Source organism: Saccopteryx leptura, chromosome 2 (assembly GCF_036850995.1).
Source record: "Saccopteryx leptura isolate mSacLep1 chromosome 2, mSacLep1_pri_phased_curated, whole genome shotgun sequence".
Classification (NCBI taxonomy): Eukaryota; Metazoa; Chordata; class Mammalia; order Chiroptera; family Emballonuridae; genus Saccopteryx; species Saccopteryx leptura.
Genome location: NC_089504.1, coordinates 210,718,681 through 210,737,400, shown reverse-complemented (window position 1 = coordinate 210,737,400; position 18,720 = coordinate 210,718,681). Strand labels below are relative to the sequence as shown.

The 18,720-nt window shown below is 37.6% G+C and overlaps 1 protein-coding gene across 6 annotated transcripts in view; it reads left to right on the top strand.

Annotated features, from left to right (window-relative positions):
- Positions 1–18,720, top strand: part of APP (amyloid beta precursor protein) — a 276,723-nt gene that overhangs the window by 101,040 nt on the left and 156,963 nt on the right. For all 6 annotated transcript variants that reach the window (XM_066369939.1, XM_066369938.1, XM_066369937.1 and 3 more), the window contains exon 3: positions 4,984–5,113. In XM_066369939.1, the coding sequence (XP_066226036.1) occupies positions 4,984–5,113 (130 nt within the window). The remainder of the gene's footprint in view (positions 1–4,983; positions 5,114–18,720) is intronic.

The following is an 18,720-nucleotide window of genomic DNA, read 5'->3' as shown; positions in this document are numbered from 1 at the left end:
TCCCCATCTGCACACCTTCTCCATTCTCCTCTCTGCACAAACTGGCTTCTCCTTCAGCAGCCTGACATCTTGGCTGTCTTCTCTTCTCTTCTCTTCTCTTCTGCCTCTTCACAAACATTTGGTGGGAGAACCCCTCCTCCAGCAACATTAGCATAACAATGGCCATTCTCAAGCAGGAAGGTAATTAGCAATTTCACAGATCACATACCTGGGCAGTGGCCATTTTTTAACAATAAAAGTGAGCAAATGTAAAAATCACATTTTACAAACTTATTTGCCCAACAGCTGCCATGTCGTCATAGGGCAGTAGGTAAAACATGCGTGGGATTTTCACAGTTCAAGTTTCATAATCTCATCCATCTGCGTATTAATAATTGCCATTGTCAGTGTTCTGGAGAGAGAAGTTGAAACAGAGAATAATACATATACCCCAGATTTTTGTAGTGGAAACTGAAGCGAATTCTGTAGTTGCCTGATCACTTCGTGGGGCTCGGTTGATATTTAGGGGAGAGGCCCTGTTGCTAGGAAAGTAGCAGCAGAATGAATTACATCAAATACAACCCTAGGACACTGATGACAGCATGCAGCAAGAAGCAGAGATCCTTTTGTCCTGCTTATCAATTTGTACCCTACAAACAGGTTTGGGTGTGTTTGGGGTTTTTTTGGTTTTGAGTTGAAAAGAAGAAAATGTGAGCTGACTGCCTGCCATGGGGCTTACAGAAAACTGAACGCCCCAGGGAAGCTTCTTGGTAGGGACACAGTTCCGTGAAGTGGCAGCTGGAACCCCTTTAGAAAAATGCAGTAACTCACATTTTACTGCACATGGAGTCAGCGTCCCTCAGGGCAAATTCTCTTGTGTTACAGAGTTTTTGACTCATGAGTGCTATACTTTTGTGATATAATAAACAAGGAAAGGTGGTGGGAGAACTATACTCCTGTGCAATGAACCACTTCACTTGCTATCCCATTAAAAAAACAACAACGCAAGGGGTTATTAAATTTTTAGTGACATTTTCAAGTGGAGGATTATCTGAGACAGGAATGCCTGCATTGTCGTGCTAAGATACTTAAGTGCAAAATTAAAAAAAAAAGGAAGGTAGCTGTCTTCATTGGGACTGAAATTACTCCCATTGTTTTTGAATAATGACTTTTTCAATCTGCACCCCAGGATTTTGACTTAGATATCTGTGTGTTTGTGTTTGTGCGTTTGTGTGTGTGTGTGTGTGTGTGTGTGTGTGTGTGTGTGTGTGTGTTTGTCCTCCCCTTTCAACACAGAATTTACCCCATGCTACACTGATATGTGCCTTATTTTATATTTTATATTTTTAAAGAAATAGACTTTATTTTCCGGCTGGATAATTCAGTTGATTAGATCATGGTCTCAATACATTGTGATTATAAAAGTTTGATCCCTGGTCAGGGCACATACAGGAAAAGATTGATGTTTTTGTCTCTCTTTCCCTTTCTCTCTCTTTAAAATCAATCAAAGAATTTAGACTTTATTTTTTAGAGCAGGTTAGGTTCACAACAAAATAGAAAGGAAGGTGTATGGCCAGTAGTCACGGCCTTCGTCATGGCCATGAACATGTAAGTTTTCACTGAACTCGGGCAGACAGTAAAGAAACAGTGGAGACAAAAAATCGTGGGCCATTCCTTTATTAAAAGTCTCGCACCAGCCAACGAGCAACACACAAGGAAAACACTTCCCTTTCACTCAGGGCTCCCAAAGCCCTGACACATTCTCTGGTTCCACAACCAGGAAAGTCATCTTCTGTTTCTCCTAGCATCAAAGGCCCCACCTGTCTTAGCGGAGCTCACAAAGCCCCTCACCTCTGGTTCCCCATCTGCACACCTTCTCTTTCCCTGCCAACATGGCTTCTTCCTCAGCACCCTGCATTCTCTCTGCTCTCACTCTGCAAACATGGCTTCTTTCTCCTTCTCCTTATTCTCTCTCTGCAAAACAGCCTGGACTGTCCAAGACCCCTCCTCCAGTAAATATTAGCAAAACAATGCCCTTCTTCCCAAGCAGGAAGGTAATTTGTAATTTCACAGACCACATATACCTGGCATTGCCCAGCCCCCAATGCAAACTATAAGCGAGCAAACATAAAAATCATATTTTACAAACATATTTGACCAACAGAAGTTACAACAGATCTTCCATGGACGCCCTGCTCCGACACATGCACAGCCTTCCCCATTATCTACATCCCCCACCAGAATGGGACATTTGTTAACAGTCGATGAACCAACACTGACAGGTCATCACCCAGCGTTCATTGTTTACATTAGGGACCACTCTTGGTTGTACATTCTGAGTTTGGGCAAATGTACAGTATGTGTTCACCATTATAGTATATCTAATAATTTCACTGCCCTAAAAATCCTCTATGCTCCTCCTATTCATTCCTCCTACCCCCCCCCCCAACCCCTGGCAACCACTGATCTTTTACTGTCTCCATAGTTTTGCCTTTTCCAGAATGCAATATAGTTGGAACCTTATAGTGTGGAGCCTTTTCAGATTGGCTTCCTTCTCTAGTAATATGCATCTGTCAGGGAGAGAGACTTCCCCTTTCTACCCTTCCTGATTTCTTGAGGCTGGGCTAATAATAAAATTGGCACAAGGCAAAATGACAGGAGAAAATCCCAAGTTTTATTATGTGTACAAAGGTGAATTTACAGTGATTATTCTCTGAGAGAAATGTAGCAGGCCGTTCATATGTCCTCTACATAAAGAAACAACAAATTAGGGGCACTCTGACAAGACAAGGAGGTAGGTTTTGGGATACATAAAGTATGGAATTTAAGTAGAATGTAGGCTTAGGACAATAAATTAATAACATTCGCAAGGGTTTGTTTCTATAGGATTCTCAGCTCTGGATTCTTTATGTCTGATGGCAAGGCTGTCTCCTCCTTAGTCCGATTGCTCTTTGGTCCTCTCATAACAGGGAAGGCATTTTCACTTCCCTGAATTTAGTCGGAGAGCTCCTCCTACTCTTGCTGCTTCTCAAGTTATTTTAATTCAAAAAATTAATATCTCATTGTGGGAGATTTAGGGGCAGACTGCTTTGGACCTCCAACCCATTCCTTCGTGTCCTTTCATGGTTTGATAGCTCATTTCTTTTTGCACTGACTAACCAGCTGTCTGAAGGTATCACATTTTGATGCCTTATTTCTTAAAACTGATTCCTCTCAGGTCTGGGACTAGGGTGAGGTAAGTGAGGCTCTCAGGAATCAAGATTAAATGATATTTTAATGCTATATTTAAAAATCATAATTAGTGTAAACAAATTATAATGGACAAAATACCAACATTAAAATAAAGATAGGATCAAGGCAAGCATCTCTGAATGTCAGTTGGCAATCGTAAGCACACTTTCTTGTCTCCACCCCCCACACTGTGGACATCACCTTCTTGCTCTGAAACCTGGTTCTTTCCCGAAGACCTGATTCCTTGTAGCCTTCTTGGTAGCTGGTTCTTTGCTCATAATCCTCATGACATTCACTGGGTCTGGAGATGGGGATGTCTTCCTTCCTTCACATTGTCACTTCCAAACCAGCCTTCTCTCCTCCCTAAAAACATCTCCCACTTCAATTTGGAAGTACACCCTCTCCAACTAGGTCACCCCTCTCCTCACTGTATGGGTCACCTATAGCTCTCTTTCATCCTCAGTGGAATTGTCCCGTGTCTTTGAAGGTTCTAGCTCCTGGCTTCCTGTCATCCCAACAACTGTTCCTTCCATGATTCTTAAGTGATTTTACTATAAACCTTGAATATCCTTCCACTATTCCAGTTTCTCGGGTCCTTGATTTTTCATTCCTCTAGTGATCTTACTTTCATCAGCCATTGCCTCTGATGTATTACACCCCTTGCAATGACCAAATACTGTAACTTTTCCCAAATCATAATACCAAATATTTGACTCTCCATATACTACTTCCCATCACCTCACTTTCTTTGATACAGTACTTCCATGCTAAAATTCTGTAGCTTGTACCAGGGCTCGTACTACAGCCTTTTCATTGTATTTCCACCCCCACTTTATGTTCTCACTTCCTTCCACTTTAAATATCTTGGCCCATCATTATAACCATTCCCTCGTTATCCCTCCCCCCACCAGTCCCTTAATGCTTCTCTCATCTTCACGTGCTTATCTGGCAAACAGTACCTCTGGTAAAATGCAAGATTTATACAAGGGAAAACTAATTTGAAAAATAATTTTTATGATTCTATTTTCTTTCAAATATCTACTCATTCTTAATAAGTAGAAATGATTTGATATTTCACAAATATATCTTGTTTGATCCAAATTCCACATTTCATTCCAAAGTGCTCATTAAACAGCATGATGTACTGAGACCAGTAATCAAAGCAAAGGGCTGTAGCTAATTATTAAGGGAACAGACTCATAAATGCAATTCTTTATCTAAATGACAGCTCTTATAACTATTTGATAAATTATTCTTATGTAAATTAACTTTGAATAGAGATTTTTTTATATAGAAAGCTTGCTATGTGTCATATCCTGTGTTTAAAATATTTACCTAATTAATAAGATAGGGCTGGGTTGAATTTCAACAAAGATAATATCTCCAGGTCGACAGTCTACTATCACATTTATTTAGGACATTACGAAATATAAGCCTCACACCAGTTTACTTTGCGTTAAAAATGATCCTGTGCGTATGAGGGGATCCTTTCCCCTGGTTTCTGTTTAATCTCCTCTGGAAAAATAATATCTTAAGCCAGAATAAGTGCCATAAAATAAAAATCATATTGCTTTATTGTCTTGAATAGAATGATTACGTGCTTGTCACTTGCAACTTTTTCTTTACCCTGAATTACTCTTAAGCTTGATTGGACATAAGAGCCCACGGGAGTGTCGGGGGTTAGAAGTGCATTAGAATAATAGTGTTGGTGGATCAGGTGTTTGCTCACCCCGGCCTTAGGTAATGATTTACCCTTTTTGTGTGCCCCCCCAGGTCTATCCTGAACTGCAGATCACCAATGTGGTAGAAGCCAATCAACCGGTGACCATCCAGAACTGGTGTAAGAGGGGCCGCAAGCAATGCAAGACCCATGGCCACATGGTGATTCCCTACCGGTGCCTAGGTGAGCCGGCCAGCCAGGGCCCTGATCTTTGGGGGTGGAAAAGACAGATGCTCTAACTCAAATACACAGACATTTACTTCCTTTAGCATATTGCCACTCAATATCAGACTATATTTTGGAACTATTATGGTAGCTTGTGTACAGGAGATGTATATCTGAATTTCCTGGCACAGAATGAATTTACCTAGTGTGATTTTCAAAATTACAAATTCTTGGTCCGAGTCCAGGACTACTGAATGAAAGTGCCTGGTAGTGGAGCCCAGGAATGTTAACTTGACCCAATTCTGTAGGTGAATCCTATATATACTGACTACCTAGATGTGTAGAATTAGGGCCTTGTGTGTTTCCTAACAGACACTTAATCAAAGAAAGAACTCAGTGTGAAGCTCTAGCATTTTGCCAATTTCTTAATCTCTTCCCTATGACTGACTACTTTCCCTGTTTGCCATAGCTGGGGAATTAGAGTTGGAGAATTTTTTTTTTCTGCTTACATCGAACTAGAGGAAAGAGTTTGATCACTAAGGTTTAAATGTGTTTCTCTTACAGACCTCAAATTTTACTTTCACTTTTTATTTTAAAAGTTGAGTTGTTTTACATGGTATTCTACTTTTTCCCTGTGGAAACACTATCATACTTAATATGACATGGTTGTTAGTCTTTTCCTTGTTGGTATTTTTATGTAAGCAGGCATTGTGGAAATCAGTGGTCTCTGATCTGATGGCTAGCATCTAGGTATTTTCCACAGCTTTATTCACCAGAAGAATGGTTGTAAATAGAGACATAAAAGTCTATATATGAAGCATGTAAAGCAAATATTGATATACATTCAATGATAGCTTGTAAAGACTAAACAGAATTTTTTTAATAAGTCCCAACAGCTAATTCAGAAAATAAGGATAACTACTGAACATTCTGGAGCTCTGTGCAGTACTTGGTCAGATGTAAATGTCATAAGAGCATACTGACTACTGTTCATGCATGTTTATTGTTTGAGATGTTAATAGAAAAAAATGGGTAGTAGTATGAAGATTTCATCTGTTGGATTTACTATACACAGTATAATTGATGAAGAGAGTTAGCAAAACAAATTCTTAAACGTTTGATAATTCAAGAATTTCTGTGTCCCTCCTCATCAGTTGTCCTTAAATAATTCACAAGGCCTCTCACCCATTTCTTTCTGGCTGGTCAAGAAGTGATTTAATAATATGAAAACAAGTAATGTTTAAATACTAATACAGAACTCCTACTTCAAGAGAATGTAAAGGTCCAGTTGTCTTCAGGAACTGAAGTATTTCCAACTATCTTAATTGTTATATCGAGAGACCATATAAGTCAGCACAAGTTAGGAAGTAATCACAAGTCAGTTAATTAGGCCTTGTTAATGATTTGTTTCTGTTGGTTCTCCCTTGCCCATTCTATGAACTGTTTTGAATACATTTTCTTTAGACACTAAGCTCACTGGGAACAGGTACCAGGTCTTTGGATCAGTGTTCTTGCTTATGAGGTCTGATACGGCACACTGAAGTTAGTTTCAGAATAAGCACATATCATTTTGTTTAAAACTTTCTACTTCAGAATTCTATTCAGAGTTGTGAGAATTGACTAAAAGGTGGGATCCACATGAAGACTGTAATTCACTGCCCAGCACTACTGAGTGTGGCAGATGGGCACACCCACACCTCTAAAAAACTCTGCTCTATGGCAAGATTGAACTGAAACTCAGGGGGGAAAACACTGTAAAAAGGAACAAGAGATGTATATAGTGTCTGGAGTTAGAAATATGGTGTCAGAAGATTTTTGTGATAATGCTATAATTAACTGTCAAAGTATTTGTTTTTATCATGGTAAACTGTGTTATGCACCATTTAGGGAAACTTCACCCTAAGTAGTCTCACTGATTGCGAACCGGTGAGATTGAATCTCTTGCTGTAACTCACACAGCTTGTGAGTGGTGGTATTCAGGACCAATGCCAAAGATCTATTTTTAAGTTAGTGTGTTTTACAGTATTAACACAAAGTGGTGTTCAAGAAAATATCCACCTGATTTACAAAAACAAATCATAGAAGGAAGGTTGTGATTTAGAGGCAACAAATAGCACTTTTTAAATTAAAAATAAATAAATAAATAAAAATTTAAAAAACCTTACAACACATGTTGTGTTTATAAAGGCAGCAACCATGATGACCCTGGGATAGGATAAATCCCCTCCAATAATGTTTTCCACTTCATGGTAGTAATAGACAATAGTCCAATATAGTACCTGCTGCTTGAACAAAGAATGGTTAGCATTAACATAAGTATCTTTTAACCTCTCTGGCTGTATACAGATATACCCTTTAGACAAAAGAGATTATTTTACTGAAGTTAATACTCAGAAATTTGCTTCCTAGAAAATAAAATAAGACTGTCTTACATATTACGCATATTACAATTCAAAACAAAGCTTTGATAAAGAAAAATGCCTGTTGTGTCTGGCTTGCTACCTTGCTGACCTTTCTATCAAATGCAGGATTCCGTGTTGCTCTGGGCTACTTTTCTCTAATCCATGTATTTGCTCTGAGATACTTGCTCGACAGTACCTTGCATTCCTTGTAGCGAAGTGTATTAGGTTGCTGTTGCCATTTTCTTCCCATGGAGTGGATGATTTCCCTCGAGAAAGAGTTAGCTTTCTCATTTCACCCTTTGCTTTTGATTGGGCCTCTGACCCCCAGTATAAGATCTGTCTTAATCATAATAACATTGTATTAGTTATATTGTTTGAATTCAAGCACATCATTATCATTACTCAAAGAAAAGACTTTCTTTGCAAAGCTTTCAGCCCCTTTCCATTTGAATGACTGCTCTTCATGGTGTAATAATAGATCTTCCCTTATCTGTCCAGTATGAGCAAGGTGCATTGCATGAGATTAATTACTGTTGATTTATGGGGGCAAAGTCAGGTTCATAGATAAATCCAAAAGAATTAGAAATTAAAGAATTAGAACCTTAAATGTCATTCTATTTAATTGTATTTTCAAGGCTTTCCAAATAAACAAGTAGTAATGACCAGTAGTGATCAGATATGGTTTGAAAGGGCACACAGAATGATTGCTTTTATCTACTGGTAGTTTGTGTCTTATGAGCCTTTATACAGTAGGAATAACTTCTTATGGAAAACTTTTTACTTTTTAAAAACACCATACTGCCAAATTGAAAGAAATGTCTGCATTCTTATTTTCAACCAGATTTAAACAGCATTAATCATGATTAATTTTTTTTTAGAAAGATCCTTGATCTTGCTTAATTTTTTCCCCAAATATTTGCATCTAGGAGCTAGGTACAATCTGTTTCAGGGTGGATTGTTGAATGGGAAGAAATTACATTTATCTTATAGATTCCTTCTGAGTGGAGAAGGACTTAGAAGGTGGAGCCCCCTCCTATTTGGTTAAGCAGGAAAACCTATAGAAATGATTTTTTTCTAGCTAGGTCATCCACCAAGACCAGTGATTAAACCTCCTGTGCCCCTCTCCCAGTTCCTTGTAGGCTGGCCCCCAATGAATGGCTTCGGCTTGATTTTCTTTCTAGAGTTGCAAAGATTGATTTTCTTTATAAACCAAACTTTGGCAAGGAAATTGTAGTGGTTTTTGTTGGCCCTATAATGGAAGTCTTCTTGCTGTGACTTTTAACAACTTACATTTTGTCTGGAATAAGAATTATGATAGCGTGAATGATGTACTTAGTTAAATCTTCAGTTTTGTCTTTTCTCTTTTTTAATTTTACTCAAGTTGTACTCGAGTCGTAAATTAATGAGTCATTATAATGAAAAACAAGAATTTTTGAAAATTTACTGCTATGCTTTATGGGTGTGTTCTATTGTCAGTGTTTTATTAAAACACAGAATTGATCTGTGCAGGTTCCAGATGATAGGTATAAAAAAAAAATCTCAGTTATTTGACAGCTTATTGTTCCAGTGCTTCTAAGCGATGCATTGAAAAGTGAATAGTGAATGGGCATCTCATTTGTAGTACATGCTAAGAATTGCAATGGTGTACTTAAAATAAATCTCGCTGATTACAAATATAATATATGTTCATTGTAGGAAGTTTAGAAAATGTAACCACTACCCAGAAATACCAAGCAAAATCATTTGGCTTCCTTTCAGTCTGTTATTTTGTATAATTCTTTTACTTTCAGTATTGTTAACATTGTATAATTCTAATTTCCTGTTTTATGACCAACTTTGTTTTAACTAACATTTTTATAATACTTAGTTTGTGAAATTAAATATTCTTAGAAAGCACAGATTTTAAATAGCACTACACCAAACACTGTAATGTGTTTATCTCTTATTTTCAGTTATTTAGATAATGGCCTAAAAATCAAATTAACAGAGACAGAGTAAAAGGAGAAAATCAAATTTGTATACATGCACATGGGAAATTCACATCAGCATGAAAATGTCAAAGACAATGAGATAAATTTGGGTACATATGTCATTTTGAACAAAGTAGAAAAGGGGAATTAGGGGTCTTGAGATTTCAAAAGTGAGAATGGGTGATCACAAGTAGTTGAGGAAGAGGAAACAAACACACTGGCAGGTAACTTGTTGCTAGGCAATGCAGAGAGAATGAGGTGTGCTAATCTAATAAGTAGACTTTACTGCATGCCCTCACCCACTCGACTCAATTGAAGCTAAGCTGCTAAGGCAAATACCCTAAGATTTCCTTCCAGGAGTATGTCTTTTCCTCCCGAATCTCTTAGGCAGGAAAGGGAGGAGGGCCAGAGGTTCCTTCTGAGTTTTTTTTTCTCAGTAACCAGCTTAAAAAGCAGTATCGCAAAAGACAAAACTTCTGGTCCTTTTTATTAGAAATGATGCTATGATAAATAACATGGTTCTTTTTTATACTCAATCATTGGCTGAATGTCTTGCAAATCCTCTAGTTCTTTAATAAAATAAATATGCCGTTTAAATACATCTGAAAATAGGGAAGAAATTGTTCATACTGATTGGTGATCCTGGTTTAAAGATATTCCTACATTTAGATCTGTTTCTTAAATTTATAACAAGAAAAAAACCCATAATTTCTCTTACCAGGTAGTAATAAGGGCACCATTTAAAATAATCTTTTTTGCTAAATTTCCATCTTGGGAAACACTCAGTTGACTATTCAGAGAGAAATAAAACCTACAATAATGACTAATAATTTGTATACTCGTTGTATAAGTATTTATTGGCCTACATATGTGACCTGGAAGATAGGTGAAATGCACTCCTTTCTCTGTTAGAGTTTTAGTCTAGAAGAAGGGGAGGCCGAATTCTGGTTGAGAACTTTAAGGAAGACTTGCCTCAAGATTTAAAGGTCTGAGGCAAGAATTGAGAGTATTAAAATTTTAGGTATTTAGGTTGCAAAGGGTGAACAGAGGTCCTATCTGAAGGCAGGACCTTAAAAGGTATATATGTATGGGACATAGTTCATTGTCTTCAAGAAGAAGAGATAATTGGTCATCGTAGGGTAGTAGTTTTTAGAAAGCATTACATCCATCCATTTGTTACACAAAGGTTAGCTATGAGTATAACGAATAGCTAAACCAAAATGAAAAGCTGAGATCTCAAATGCATATATGCATATAGATGAGGAGTCATGTTGGAAAAGGAAGATAAATAAAACAAACTTTTTAAAACAAAAAATTTAAGCCTACAAAAAAAGCATTTCTTAGTTTTTCTTCTAGAAAAGAAATATATCAAAAATTTCCTATAATTTGTGATGGCATATTTGAAGTAAAATTAGGGGAAAGAATTTTTCTCAAGTAGTATGTTAATACAGTTCAGAGAAGTAATTTGATGTTGATACTTAATGAAAGAGTTGACTAAAATGCACTGAGGAAAAAAGTACGCCCATAAAAGCATCACGACTATAAGAAGTGTCATAAAGATGACAGTGAATCTAAAGCCTGAGTTAAGATGGATTTCAATTTCAGTATCAAAGTATGTTATGAAATGCTTGAGTTTTAGTACTTGACACAGAACACTCTCAATATTTGTTTTACTGTAGAGTCTAGGGATGAATTCTGTTTTTTGCTTTTTTTAATCACAGCACTCACTGAGTGGCTTCATTAAACTTTCCCTCTCTTCCATTTCCCTTGATAAATTTCAGCTCTTGCTGGTGATGTGTCCCAGGTGTCTTCTTTTTTTCTTCCTGTCATTGAGTCTTACGCTTTAGTTTTGAAACCTGATGGTGAAGGGAAGTCCCAAGGCAACATCTGTGCATCAATCTGGAGAGCAGCCAGGCCAGATTGGAGGAGGATGGGGAGGGTCCCAGGAGGATGGTCCCAGGAAAAAAATGGCACTGATTTTTACTTAACGTACTTGCTTATACTTAGAGTGGCTTTACAGTTCTGTTTCAGCGTTTGGGAAAGATGCAGTGGAGATGGAAGTATCGCAAATAAAGCAAGTATTAAAATGAGGCATGTATGAACTTTAGAAAAAGAAAAACCAAAAGTTAAAAAATGATAGAAAGTTGTAAGATAAACAGAAAATGTCATTGCCCAAGTCTGAGCAATATTGGCATAATCCTATATTGGATAGTCATCATAGTCCTGATGCAAATGCCATGTACATGGAAAAGTGGTACTGGGCTGACGGTGGGAAGGGACGGGGTCGGATGTGAGATCATTCTCCATAGTAAGGGGACATAAAGTGGAAAAATCATGGAGATAGCTATTTAAACACAGTTTAGAAGTATGGGAATATATATATAACAGAAGAGACAACTAAATACGACGGCAGTGAATGATTTTTATTGCCTCTTCTTGCTACTGAGAAACTTATCAAGTAAGTATGTGGCAGAATACATTGAATTTAAGGGTGTCAGGCATTTTTTTAATCTAGAAAATGTCTTTTAAAATTAAATGTTGCAAGTTAAATTACTGTAAATTACTGTCTTTATTTTGCTGTCTAACTTTGAGTTGAGTTGGGTCAAGCTTAACCTTGATAAAACAAAATGGAGCCTTTTCTGTATTGTATATCAGCTTTCCAAGATACTCGTTTTTCTTTGGGTGGAATTCATGATCATACAGATATTAAATTACCTTTGTACATAGTTGACAGAAATTTTTTTAGACTTTATTTATTCATTTTTAGGGATGGGGGAGAAGCAGGAAGCATCAACTCCCATATGTGCCTTGACCAGGCAAGCCTGGGGTTTTGAACCAGCGACCTCAGTATTCTAGGTCAATGCTTTATCTACTGCGCCACCACAGGTCAGGCCATATTTGACAGAATTTAAGGCAGAGTTTCACTATTTTCGATGTTGTGGAGGTTTACAACTGTGATCATCATTCCTCTGTACACATGCTTATCTTCTCTTAATAATTTAGTGACAGGTGTTTGTTCAGCGACTCAAACTCAAAGTGATTAAAACTAGACTCTTCTTCTCCAGATATTTTCTCTCCAACCACAAATCTGTTTAAATTTCCAGTCCTAATTAATTACTATCTAATTAATCATCACTAGTTAGCATGAACTTTTTATGTCAGTGAGGTGCAGGATCGCTGTAAGAACAGGAGTTAGGGAGATAGTAGGGTGGGCTGGAGCACGCAGGAGAAGCTTCCTGGAAGAGAGTGAGGCACGGTAAGCAGTCTGATATATGTTGAGAAAATGAAAAGATACAGAATAGAAAGTATGGGGACATCCCAGGGACAATGGTTTATGTTGGTAGTATTGGTACATAATGATGGGAAATTATAATCGAACCAAGATGGTTCATCATTTAAATTTGGAGTAGTATCAACATCACATTTTCTATTTGGAAGGACATTAAGCACACTTGGTTGTTTCTTTTATGTGGTGTCCAGGAAAATACTTGGCTTTACCCATTCCAGGTGGTTTTATTTATCTTGCACTTGTCAAGAATATGCTAAAATCGCCTTTAAGCTATACATACTTGCTTTCTCAATTCCTGTTACAGTGTATCTTCTATGCCTCAGGATAAAGTCTTTCATTATGTCAGTCATTTTAACAGAGGATACAGTCGAATTAGAGAAAAAAACAGCCTATACTCGGGGTGACATTTCCATAAACTGTAGTAACGTGGCAATAGCGCTCCTCATTATCTTTGAATTTTAATAGCAAACCCATTAGAGGGTAATAGGTTGGAGAAAGGTTTACAATTAGTGGAATTTGAAGGCCAGATGAGGTGAAAGAAGAACTGGAGAGCTGTACTGAGAATAAACAGTACATGGTATTTGCACACTAAGAAGCGTTCCTGCAGCACCCGCAAAGGTGGATATAATTGTTTTATGTCTTAAATGGAAGCTCTGTGAAAATTAGGACTTTTATTTTTGTCGCTGAAATATCCCCAGAGCTTTGAGCGTGTCATAGCACATAATAGGTACTTAACAAGTGCATATTGAAAGAATTAATGGAGGCCTTAGCTGAATATTGTAAAAAGGCAGTAACGGTAGCAGAAGGAACAGCCTACTAGGAAGGCAAAGGATGTAAAACAGCAGTTTTATATCCCTAAGAGAATGTCTGAGATTACAGTAAATGCCATTGACTTTGCCATTGACTTAGGCCCAGACTGAGTGACAGAGGAAGGGCAGGTTTTATTTAACAACCAAGAAGCTGACAGGAATCTCAGATTAGGAAGACACTCGAGTGTTTTGGATCTCAGTAAAAATACATTAAACTCTTGTTTGTAGGCAGTTGGCTCTAACCTATCCTACATGTGTCTAGTGTAAAGCCAGAATATGCCAGAGGCATCTGTATGTAGAGATAAAACATATTATTAGATTAGTTTATGATAGTTTCATTATCCTTAGCATTTAATTCTAATGAGAAAGGATTGTTTTAACAGAAACCCACTCTTAAACAAAATTTATAGTGGTAACAGTGTTTACAAGATTATTGCAGATTCATGTTACACCTTAAGAATATTTAGGATCATAATGAGATGAATGTGCTGTTTAGTAGGTGCTTGAAGAGTAGCTTCCAAATACTCCCCTTCTAGAGGTTTAAATCTTTTTATGGTATTAAATTTTAGGGCCAGCCAGTTAATTTATTGATTATGCATATTTTCAAGAATGTTACCCAGCTAGAGTTCCCTAAATCTTCCCCTTCAATATAAACTATTTTGCCACAACATGGTATAGCCTTGTTTTCTTCTTAAAGGGTTGGCTGTCCTGAAGAACCCTTCTTTTTTGTATGATATCTTCTATCAGCTCAGGTTGCTGGATTCCTGTGAGTAGGTCATGTGACTCCTACCTCTATTGGAAAATTAGAATTAATTGCCAGTGAAAGGCTTATGATATTCTAAATTTTCTAAGCATATTTTATATAATAGGCTCATGTTCAGAATGCCAAGGCATTATTCTATGTTTGCCATTTAAATAATTTGGGTTAATTTTTCTTTTTCCACCTTTGTTCTCATTTTAAGTTCTTAGGCAAAATTGTGAATTGAATCTAAATTCATGGGTACCTAATGTCTCTTTTATTTTTCCAAGTAGGTTCTGTGTCCTCATTGTATCTGATCTTTGACTTCATAAAGACCTTTGGTTCCTTCACCCTTTATTCCAGGTCATGTATCAATAATTGTATGGCCAGTTCTTGCAGCCATCACAGCCAGGCACATGCAGGTTCCCATTAGATTTAGACAGATGGTAAAGAAACTGCAGAGCCAAAATCTGGTGGACCACTCCTTTATTCTAGCCTCACAACTGACCGGCAAGTAAAAACACTCAGGGCTCCAAAACCCACTCACACATTCTCCAGTTCCACAACCTGAGAATCTTTTCCAGTTTTTCCTAGAAAAAGGCCCCCCACCAGCTCAGTCACCTCTGGTTCCCCATCTGCACACCTTTTCCCTTCTCCTCTCTGCACAAAACTGGCTTCTCCTTCAGCACCTTGCCATCTTGGCTGCCTTCTCTGCAAAAAAAAAAAAAAAAAAAAAAAAAAAAAAAAAAAAGGCCTCCTTCTTTCTCCTGCTTCTTCACAAACTTTTCTTGGTGGAAAACTCCTCTTCCAGCTACATTAGGATAACAATTGCCCTTCCCAAGCAGAAAGGTAATTAGCAGTTTCTCCTGGCAATGCCATTCATGTGGGCAGCAGCCATTTTTAGCAATAAAAGTGAGCAAACTCTGAAAATACAGATTTTACAAACTCAATTGCCCAACAGTGTTTAGCCTCTTATTTCCTCTTTATCAGAGATGCCAGTGCCCTCTTATCAGTCACTTGACCCCATCTCTTTAACTTCCACTGTTGCTCTACTCATTCACAGCTGTACTTTTTGATACGGTTGGCATTCAGGCTTTTCTATTCTCTCTTTCTCACCTCCAAACTTATACGCAGTCAGCTGAAACAAGGCATCCCTTCAACTCCAGTGAGTGTGCCCTTTGCTGCCTTTGAGGTTGTAAGGGCCACGAGACACTTTTTGTGCTCCTTAACCTCTCAGTTGTGTCGAAGCCTGTTTGTCACAGCTTCTTCCCACACCATAATTATGCTGCTGCTTCTGTTTTTCTTCCTGCTGACTCTCCTTCTTTGGCTCATTTTTTCTGCAACCAACTCAAGAAATCCTTCTTTATAGGAGTTCTCCTAGGCTGTTCATTTTCTCACAATACTCGCACCTCCTAGGAAACCTCATAGTGCAATGGTTTCCCAAAGGCTTGGCTTGATGGTTCCTGAGTCATTCTCTCCAGGGCAGGTCTCCGCATATTTACTGGTCGTCAGATTCAGTGTGACTCCCAGAGTATTGACAATTAGCCTTGAAGGGCAAGAGCATGCAGAGTACAGCTAATAGTGCACAGTTGACATTTCATCTCAGATATATGCCAGTTTTCTTATCAATAAGTGGTTAATTGTAAACATAAAACACATGAGCATGGGATATGTCTATTCCATTTTTCTCTGTTGGGTTTATTGCACTATTTGGGATAAGAAGCTGTTACAGGGCAAAAGATAAGATTGTTTTCAGCTTTTATTAAGGTCTCTTGGACCCTTGATTTCAGTGCATAAGAATTAATTGGATTTAAATGAGCCTAACACAGGAACCCTGCTATTGATGCAGAAATGCACGTTATACGTACGGGGCTCCCTCCATAGTTCAGGGCTTTTGTTGTTTTGCTTTGCGTTTTCTGCCTGTTAATGACAGTCAGTGTGCAAGAATAAAATAAATCAAGCTTGGATCCCTAGGAAGGATTCATGTATGCATTTTCACATTTTTTAAAGAAATGAAAACAAGCAAGCATATTATCTTAAAATTTGACTTTAAAAAGCATTTTTAGATACTTTATAAAATATATATATTTAATGTAGATGTGATCTCAATATTAGGATTAGCATTTTACACTATAAGGAGATGTATAACTAGCAAGAGATTTATATCTGGAAAGGAACAAATTAAATCATCTGAAAGCAAAACGGGAAACCATCCTAATGTAAGCTTGTCAATTAAACAGCTGTTAAAATGAGAAAAGACTGATAAGATGGTCTTCTTAGCAAGTTCTCAGAAGTCCAAGAAAACACAGCTGTTATCTATTATTTAATTGTTATAGTTGGTGAGTGTTTGTTTGCACGTGGAACTGTTATCGTACTTATTTGGTACAAAAGTTGCTTTTTCAAATCATCAGCCCTGTTGGCTCCAGAAGGTACCCTCCTATATGTGGTCTTAAAAATACACATTTTCTAAGGACTTAAGTAAATAGCCAGCTACCTTGTTATACAAATGTAAACGGTAAGGCTTTAAAATATCCAAATGGTTTAAACATCAACCGAAAATGAAACACCTGGAATTATCATGTAATAGTGTGAGTGGGAAAGATGTTAGGTCAAGATAGAGAACTAACCTCTTGCTTCTTTTTAACTGGAAGGAAGGCAGATAGGCCTTTTTGTGGGTGGTCTTGAGTAAATATTTCATCAAACCATTGAATGGGTCACCTTCAACTTACATAATGGAGATCTCATGACCGGTTAGCCTGATGGCAATATTAGAAGGTTTGATTGTGGCCAGAAAGTGGGAATCACTGACACTTTTCTTAGGGGAATCTGACAGTCAGATACCCTTACCAAAAATCAGAAGTCTTTCCTCAGTATTTCCTCCAAACCACAACATTGCCGGGACAAACCATCTGAGCCCCTCAGTATAAATTTTCCTCTCATCTCCATTTAGGTCATCTTTATAATTGTAAGTGGAAAACTGAAACTGTATTATTTGGAATGAGAGCTACTCTAGTATTACTCCCTCTAATTATAAGCCTTTAATCACACACAATTTCCTCACTTATAGAAGTTAAATCTGAAATGAGAGATTTCCTCCAGACATTTTTTGCATGCTTTCTGTGTGCAACAGGGCTCGACTTTGAAAAACTAGTTAAGATTTAGAGGCTCAGCTTCTGCATGCCTGGAATGTTTGTCCATGAAAATATTTGCTCCCTGGAGTGGTCAAACTGAAGGTGGTTTTTTTCAGTGACTAGATTGTTGACCCAGAAGACGCTTAGGTAACAGAATGGGCTTTGGCTGAGTTCCACGGCTTTCTGGTTGAGGAGGGCCAGGAGAGGAGGGCGATGCTGACTGTGTTCAAAGAGCCAGGACAAGTCTGACGATGCTTGAAGCCTGAATGCACCTTCTTTGGATGTCTTTGCTTTATTGCTTAAGACAATTTAAAACTGCAGCATCCATAAATATGTTTGTGACTTTTAGTGACACATTGAAATGATTTTGCACCTAAACAAACACATTCACTCTTTGCCGGGTGTGTAAAATTTGAATGGCACTTGTGCTCTGTTGGAAAAGAACAGATGTTTTCATTATAAAATCCAATCAAGCAGAAAAGTAGCCAAGTGAGCAGAAATTTTCATTTACATCCATGATTGAAGATGCAACGATAAAAGAAAATTGCTGGGTTCAAGACTGGCTATGTTCTTTTCTGTTGTGTGACATGGGACTTGGTCAATACAAAAATCGTTTTTAATACTTATTGGAGAAGGAAAGCTCTGATCCATCATCTCAAGTTGTGCATTTTTTAAACAGACCTTAGATTTTCTTAGGGTTTTCTGAGTCATCCTGAAACAGATTTCCTATATTCCCTTTATTATCAAGTCCATTATTTATTTGTTATAATGTGGGCTTTCTGTTCTATCACCACAGAGATTCACAGTAATTTCTTAGCTTTTACTTGTGAATATCAGCAGGGATAGAGGGATAACTCAGTTGGGCTAGGGCAAGAAGCCATCATAAAACACTGGATTAGAGAAGTGGGATTAGATTTCTCCAGGGGAGAAATTCTGCTAAATAGTTTGTGAGACACCTTTTGGAAGTCTTAATGTAAGTTCCTGCCCCAAATCCTCTTCCAAAGAAATCCAGAAATTTAACGATTTCAGCTCATTAAACTGAGTGATAACCCCTGGCAAATTGATTTACAATATTGAAAATAAGCCTTGTTTACAAATCTGAGTGGCAATTTCTAAGTCCACAGTGGAGTGGTAACAGAGGGTGAGAGTCTAACTTAGCTGAGATCCATCCCCATTGAAAAAGTGGCATGGTTTATGAAACAAAATTTAAAGTGGAGCTGGGTAATTTCTATAACATTTTATAGAAGAGCTTAATGAACCATCTTTATTTATTATATTTTTTATT